At 39.0% G+C, this 8,466-nt stretch overlaps 1 protein-coding gene across 1 annotated transcript; it reads left to right on the top strand.

The window, feature by feature from the left end:
• The first annotated feature begins 1,921 nt into the window (after nt 1-1,921).
• On the top strand, nt 1,922-8,466 carry LOC139120002 (neuronal acetylcholine receptor subunit alpha-6-like). The gene is made up of 6 exons (XM_070683991.1): nt 1,922-2,068; nt 2,455-2,588; nt 3,058-3,102; nt 4,386-4,495; nt 4,850-5,759; nt 6,922-8,466. Exons 1-6 carry the CDS (start codon nt 1,999-2,001, stop codon nt 7,027-7,029), a joined length of 1,377 nt encoding a protein of 458 aa, XP_070540092.1. The 5' UTR covers nt 1,922-1,998; the 3' UTR covers nt 7,030-8,466.

Genomic DNA, 8,466 nt, shown 5'->3' with positions numbered 1-8,466 from the left:
TGATGGCACTCTCTCCGCTCCCCCTCTTACGTAAGAGGCGAGGGGTTAGAGAGCTCCCTCGAGCGATGGATCTTTCAGTCTAGAATATATACCAGCTTTGCTATGTTCATTGTTCAACAAAACAATAGAAAGAGGTGCGTTACCTAACCAATAGCTATTAGCTGACGTCATACCTGTACAGGAAAAAAAATCAGACACAGGCAACTTTGCCAACTTCAGGTCATATCTTTGCTTTAGCAGTAAGGTCTTTGAAAGACCCATTTTATTTTATCCGTAAAATATTTTATCCATAAAATAAAATCGTTCGGTTTCTATAGTAATCTGCCTCGCTCATTGCGAGTATATTTGTCAATCCAAAAACAGTTGTTGTTGACCTTGCAGTTTCTCGGTGGTCTAAAGTTTTGTCCCGAGTGCGTTAAGATTCAATACTTGGGCCATGTTTATCCTACCATATCTCAACGTTTCACCAGAGTTCGTTAGTTTAACACTCAGTTGCACTGCTTGTAGATTACGCCAATGTAAGAAGGTTATCAACCGAATCTCTGACTGAAAATGCCGCTTAAAAGTGATGTACATATATATCATGACGTAAAACAATTTGGACATGTACTTTAAAAGGTCTTATTCATAAATAGAAAGTGGACTCCCGTCCTTTGCGAATATGTATTGAGGAGCCTTACACTATGGAAAGGTGAAATAACGCTGGAACTCTATGCTGAAATGTGACACGGGACAAGCATATGAATTCAGCTGTCGGAAGGGTAAATCGTATGCTTGGACCAATTCAACGCACGTATGGCCACAGTTATCCAATCAAAATGAATTAGCCATCACATATTGAAGTATTCTTGATTATTCTACTAATTCACAAGATGTGCCCTGTCACGACAAAACGCTCACTGTTTCATCTTGAAGGGATCTATCGTTCGAGCCATCAAATCTATCCATCAAGCCATATATATAAATATATATATATATATATATATATATATATATATATATATATATATATATATATATATATATTATATTATGGTAATTCTTTGTATCCAATGGTATCCAATGAATTTGCACCCATATATATATATATATATATATATATATATATATATATATATATATATATATATATATATATATGAATGTAAAACAATTTCAATTTGTTGAGCTTAAATACTTCATACAATACTTCCATAAACATGCCTAGCTTCTGAAAACTTTCGTCATTCATTTTTTTCATTGGGATATTTTACTCTGTTACCATTTATATGCAAAACACCATGAGTCCGCTGATTATTTATTAAAAACTCCTGTACTTTGGTGGGGAAGTGTCACAGCACTAGCTGCAAACTTTTCGATCTTTAGAAGTTTCTCTGTATAAATCTGGTTAGACTTTATTTTAGTATTGTTATTTTTATCTCCTTCATTCGTGTATTCTTGTGTTATTGTTTGGTTTTTCCGATTATTTCATTGTCATTTATTACCCTGTTTTATTGTTTTATGAGGGTTGAGGAGGGTTGCTCTTACGTATAGGTGTTGGTCACTCGTTCCCACCCCGGGCTTCCAGCCGAAGCCGAATATAATAAAGTAAAGTAAAATAAACAATCATAGAACTCTCACAGGTAACATTTATAACACTAATCAATCGGCATTGTCAGTATTACACGAATTGATAAGTATGAAATGTTTCCTACAAGCTACTTACTCTGGGGGAATTTTAATTCGGACATTGTCATAACCGACTCACATCTCAGTAGACTTTGTTACTGCAGTTAAGTAGCGAACCTTTTATTATTTTCCGCCTGTTTGTTTGTTGTACCTTTTAGGAAACTAATGAGTTTCACGGTGAATCAGCAAGTTAAGTTTGCCAAAGACAATCTGTTTTCTTGAGGCGTCAACAAGCATTGTGCATTGTCATGTTGGTGCAGTCTCTCAATTTGCACTTTGAACTGATGGTATTGTCTGAGTGGGCTGGATGGAGAGAAGGTTACCAACAACATGGCGCTGTCTTCGACTCTCGTGTGGTTAGGTTTCGTCGTTATAGCTGTGAGAACGGGCGACACATCGGGTAAGTCATCGCGACTTAGGAAACATATGCAAATTTCTGAGTCTCTGGAAGATGTCTCTTGTTGTGATTGATTTTCAAATTTGAGGAAAGTAGCGGAGGGACAGTGAATATTGTCTGTTCTGAGGAACAAGGTAGGACTGAAGAATTCACCACAAAGTGCCGGCATATGAGGCGACAAAACTCGTAGCGTGTTCCTCAAAACGCAAGTACGAACCGGCCAAGATTTGTCCTGCAACAATTTCCTTTCTCGATTGCTTCAATAATCGCTTTCGTCTAAAGACGCACGATGTGCATAAGTTTGGTCAGTTGCCTATCGCCATTCCATAAACAGTCAAGACTGAATATTACATAAACTCCCAATTAATTATCTGACATCCTAATTGTAGCCTATGTCTATGAGATAGAAGAGCAGTTACAGGACCGACTGTTCAGCAATTACAGTAAACACGTGAGACCGTCGGAGAATGGCGAACCTGTCGTATTGGATTTCGGCTTTTATCTTCTGATGTTGTTGGACGTGGTACGTATTACTTTAAAGGTGTGAATTGAACATAGCGGCCGCTTTCGAGGTCAAGTCCGGGTTGAAAGTGATTGCTTGAACATTGCCGTTGTGGTAAATAGTTTCTATGACAGAAAGTGTTTCTGTTGTAGTGGGTAGGTAATGGCAATGTTACAAAACTCACCTCTTTTGATTTTCTCGCCATTTAAAATTAATATTCACAGAGTAAAATTTAGACTCGCCATAATTCAAATCACCGCCAATTGGAGATGTGCAGTATTTCTGAACATTTGAAAATTTAGCACCGAAATTGATATTTAATCATCACGTGGATGATTCCATGATTGATAACAAGAATTCCACCAATCAAAGTCTTTAGAATACTTATGCAAATTATGCTTAATATACATAACTATCATACATTTAGGGCCATTGCAGTTTTTCAATTATTTATATGACCATGCATATTGTTCACTCTTTCTTACAATAGGATGAAAAACTACAAATCATAAAGACGAGAGGTTTGGAAGATCAGGTAATATTGAAAATGACAATAATTACTGTTATTGGTGAATGGCCACAAACGTGTCACATTTTTCTATACGCATTTTTCCTTTGTGAAGCCTGTGCTTTCTAGTGACATTGTCTGTTCGGCGAGTTAAGTCACCAACATTTTTCAAAACAAAACCACGAAGAGGAACAGACGATGATGTCATAGCAACTAATCGAGTTTTGCCATGGATGCTAACTTTAAAAGACCACAGATTTAGATAACCTATCGTTTTCTCCAATATGACTGAAGGACAACGACTTTCTTTGGCTATTTCAATATGCATCTCAACAATGTCGCGTACTTGTGGTAATAGTTATTTATACAGAATGCGGACTGCATAGAAAAAAGCGTCTCCTGTCAATTTCCGTACAAAAGTGGTTGCATGTTGGATTTACGATACACTTCGGCAGACCCTGGCACAAACCCTTGACGACGACCATGCCATGTTATGGAGCACAGTCCCTCCAGTTGAGGAGAATACTTTTATGGTTTACAAGTTGTAATGTTATCATTGGCTATTTGTTATTACTCTTTTCCGACTCAACGTACATGCTCGTACATACCACAATACTGGCTGTGAGCAATGAGTGTTTATGACTGGGCCACAGGACAGACCAATACTAACTACAATCGTTTTTAACCTCCATGCTAAAATGAATTGACTTATTGTAACAATCCGATCCAATGCAGCAGTCTGGAAGCAAACATCAGTCGATTGTTATGTAAACGACGGTCGAATAGTCAGTGTGTTTTGTTTCTCCTCTTCGATCTCGTTGTCCCGAAGGTATACACACTCGTGACAGTATTAAGAGGTTCAAGTCACATTCTCTTGGTGGGGGAATTATGTATGTGTTCAAGCCTTCGAGCGAAAAGCGTGGAATAAGTTGCGTAGCAACCACATAATAGCGCATTGCCTAGCATTATGTCAACGCCATCCAATTCGCTTTTAGCATGATTTCGAATCCCTTAGAACTCTTCTGAACGCTGCATATGTAGTATCCGCGGGTGTTTTACCGATTTTGTTTTGAATGTTGAAGAAAAAATAGGACGAATTGCCCTGTGTTTCCTACAGAATATTGCCGAGTTTTAGTATTTCACAATGACAACCGTACTTTGTTGAAGGGCGAAATTTTTCTCTCATGAAAAATCTAACAACGCTCTATCTGGTACCATAGAGCCTAGGGTCCTCTAGGGTCTATACTGGTACAAACATTACATGCTTTCGAGCTAGCAAAATAATTTACATAAACATGAATGCATTTTAGATGTGGACGGACTGCCGTCTGAAATGGGACCCTGCAGAATATGGCGGTATGAGAAGAACAATCGTGCCAACTGATTGGCTATGGACGCCAAAGGTAGTGAATTACAGAAGGTATGCAATCACTCAGAAAGATCACATCGACGATGTAGAATGATGAACTTTTGCGTACTTTGCTGGTCATTTGAGTAGTATATGCTGTGATTTTAGTCATGTTCCCTGCAAAAACACGTTTATTTGCATGTAAAACTGTACAGTGCACTTGGTTGCTCGAGCATATTCTGTACAACTACATGTGTACATGAATTATGTATTGACATATATTGTCAGATACTAGTGGTGATAATTGCATTAGCTCCACGTGAAAACTGAAAAACGTGAAAGGTCTAAGTCATTTCCTATTTACGTTTTTTTTCCATAGTTATAAATCTATGAACAACCAAAATTTTATACCCTGTCATTTTACAGTGCCAATGAAAGACACTACCTCTCAGAAACCAAGACTGCCGCCGTGTACTACAACGGTATGATTCGCAACATACCGCAAGACGTATTGGAAAGTCCCTGCACCCTAGACGTTCGCTACTTCCCGTTCGACACGCAGCAGTGCACGTTATCCTTTGCGCCGTGGAATTACCTGTCGCACGAAATGTTGATCAGAGCCTATCCTGACACTGTGGGATTTGACTTCCTTCCTGAAAACAGTGAATGGGAAATTGTAGGCAGCTCGTCCCAGTCGTTCTATTCCTACAGCGTCCTCGACGATAGTAACTGGACTTCGGTCGACTTCATACTACATCTGAAGAGGAAACCTCTGTACTACATCGTCAACATCATCACACCTTCCATCGCGCAGGCGCTGTTGACACTCTTCGTTTTCTTCCTGCCCTGCGATGCCGGGGAGAAGTTATCTTTCTCTGTATCCATCCTCATAGCAACCTCTCTCTTCAGTATCATCGTGCTGGACATCACGCCCGTGACGTCACAGTCCATTCCGCTCATCATGCACCTGCTGTATTTCAACACCCTCATCATCACACTGTCTATCGCAATTAGTATCGTGGCGCTTGGAGTTCACTATCGACCCCACAATGAGATTGCCATGAATAAGACGGTGCGCAGGGTCTTCCTGGAAATTCTACCGCCAATCTTGGGTCTGAAAGCCCTTCATCCCAAAATGAACTCCACCGTTCCCAGTGGAAGTGGCCGAAAGGATGATGACCTGGTTTTAGAGAATATTGAAGATGATGGCAGGTTTGTAAAACCTAAAACGACTGAAAAAATGGACAGTGGCAAAAATGACCCTTTTCTAACTTCTATCGCCAAGGACGTCCAGGATATGCGAGATATTATGAGAAATGGATCAATGAATAAAGAGGTGAGTTTACAGAAAGCTCATCTTTTATATGAAAAGAGAACCCGGCACCATTTTACCAAGTTAATTTTAAGGTAGTATGGGCCTCGAAAGTGAAAGACCTAAACTTTGGCTCAAACTTTCCACAAGGAATCTTTTAAACCATTCTCTTTCAAAATCAGGAATAAAAATCTGGGGTCACCATGCAAATTTTGGAACTAAAGAAACAAATAACCCAAGATTTACCGATATATAAATTCAAAATGGCCGCCGTCCCTGTGTTTACTCTATGGAGAAAAATAAAATTTTCGAATTTCGAAAAACTAAGCCGGTGAAAAGTTTTCTTACACCAAGAGCTTTAAAATGAACCCCCACAAGTGGTAGATCAGAAAAGAACTGTAAAAGTTTGAGATTCCGAATATCTGTCCCCGGGGCGCGTTCTACCTTAAAGGTATACAGTCACCTGTAATCTAAATATGCCCATATATGGTCAAAGGGGCGTTCCTTGGTATTAAAAATGCCCATGTGAGGGCGCCGTTTTTAAAGGGCGGCCACCCGCTTAAAATCTGTGATTGGTTAGATTTTCTCTTTCCATGGTAACTGTATGGCAAAATTGGAACAGGTGACAGTATACCTTTAAGGTGGAATGCGCCTTGAGGACAGATATTCAGACTCTCAATTTTCTTTTCTTTATCTGCCACTTGTGGGGATCATTTCAAAGCTCTTGGAGTAAGAAAACTTTTCATCCTCTTACTTTTTCGAAAATCGAAAATTTTATTTTTCTCCACAGAGTTAACACAGGGGTGGCGGCTATTTTGAATTTCCAATATCGGTAAATGTTAGATAATAATTTGATATTCTGATATCTGATATTTCTTGTTTATATTGTAAGAGAATGGTTGCGGGTTTCACTGAGGAAAGTTTGAGCAAAACTTTCAGTCTTTTTACTGATGCATTCTACCTTAAATGGCTATTTTTTATGGGTAGAAAGTCAATCAGCTATGTTGGTTTCGCAGGTCGTTCCCCCATAATACACAAACGATGACGAGTAAAACTTGAGATTTCTAAGCGTTATCAATGAAAAAGCTCTCTGTGACAAAATCTACTTTCCTTGATTGTTGTCATGTTGGGATGTTGAAATGACTTAAGTTGTTTACCCCAAGACCTAATTATTATCTCTACACAGAGTGTACATGCCTGGAAGTACCTTTCCGTGGTGGTTGATCGGTTTTGTTTCTTCATTCTGCTGATCGTCTACGTGGTTGGAGTGGTAGCCATTTTTTTGCAATTGTGACCCCGTGCAGTATGAAGTTCCCGGATGACTAACAGGTGCAGCAGAGGAGAGTTTATGGTTATGAACTTTAAATATGTTTGGACGCGAACAGATCACCGATCAACTTCAATAGGTAGTGCTATAGCTATAGGTGCCGATTACTCGGAAGACCGAGTACGCTAACCCCTTGGGATTTTAATCGAACATCGTCGTTTCGCCCGGTAGTCTCCGTTAAATATATGTGAATCTCGAATATTATGGACTACTAGTTTGTTCATCTATAGCGCTGATATATACTTTGGTGGGGGATGCAGTGCACTTCAAAATGTACATTTTGAGGATATACAAAAAAATCGCCTCTGTCATTTTCACGGCTTGTAAATTCACATTGGGCCTGATCGATAACTAGCATTCGCACTCCAAGGAATGGGACAAAACGCTGAGACCTAGCGCGCACATACGAAAGCTAATTATAATATTATGACCAAGTTCATACTGCATGTATACATGCCTAGTCACCAAAACTCTTCTGTGTCATGTTCTATCGTTTTCCGATTGTGATTGCATCACATCGTCAACTCTAAATTGACCGTTTCTCTCCAACTACTGTTTTGTGAAAGACTTTATCCGAAGGATTTATTTTTTACATGTTTGTCATTATCTATGTGTGATAAACACTTTCGTTTGAAAAGCGGTCATTATACATCAAAGCGACATTTCGACAATTCATCAAAATAATCGTTAGTAAACTTACTTTAGTTGCCTCTAGTGCCAAGGAGCTAAATTGTAAAATGTAAATAAGTGGAAAATCAATATATAACCTGTACGGGATTTACACTAAGATTCCCGGCTAAACGGAGCTACGTAGCAAAATTCACCCTTTGAAATGGAGCTAGGTCGAAAAATACACTCTTTCAAATAATCGAAAGGCTTTAAGTTCGATGAATTATTTTGAACACTGCTGTACGGATTCACATATCACTGTTGGACCACAAATACACGTCTTTTTGACGGTTGCAAGAGAACTTCCTTCATGATCTCAACGTTAGATCAAAAGTATAACTGCGCTACAGCCATGGATGGACTTGGTGACATGAATTTTATCACAGCAGTTGTAAATTTTGAGTATCTAATATTAAAAGATATCTCTGATTGAATTCTTGTGCAGAGATTCACACCCTATTATGCTAAACGAGCAAAACTGAAGTATTTGTCGTCGGGGGCGCTGCTGACCCACAACCTCGATCACATGTTGGAAGCAAACCACGAAGAGGAAAAACGATAACATCTGTCCCGAAATGTTCGTATAAACTTGGGAACTTTCACAATCCGAAGTAATGCACATCCTGACTTTTAGAGTCACCATGCTTTTGGAAGTCTTTGTCTTGCGTCTTATATCCTGTTCGTGCCAACATTTAATTATTAATACATGTTTTGGCCTCAGCGACACATGTCTGA

This window comes from Ptychodera flava, chromosome 20, assembly GCF_041260155.1.
Source record: "Ptychodera flava strain L36383 chromosome 20, AS_Pfla_20210202, whole genome shotgun sequence".
NCBI classification, from domain to species: Eukaryota; Metazoa; Hemichordata; class Enteropneusta; family Ptychoderidae; genus Ptychodera; species Ptychodera flava.
The sequence above is the reverse complement of the archived record's forward strand: the minus strand, read 5'-3'. Positions and strand labels throughout refer to the sequence as shown.

Excerpts from the sequence above, each read along its gene's own strand:
- LOC139120002 (XM_070683991.1), top strand. The coding sequence starts at position 1,999 with ATGGCGCTGTCTTCGACTCTCGTGTGGTTAGGTTTCGTCGTTATAGCT. Across the intron at positions 2,069-2,454 it reads GAGAACGGGCGACACATCGG|CCTATGTCTATGAGATAGAA; the intron begins GTAAGTCATCGC and ends TCCTAATTGTAG. Across the intron at positions 4,496-4,849 it reads AAGGTAGTGAATTACAGAAG|TGCCAATGAAAGACACTACC; the intron begins GTATGCAATCAC and ends GTCATTTTACAG.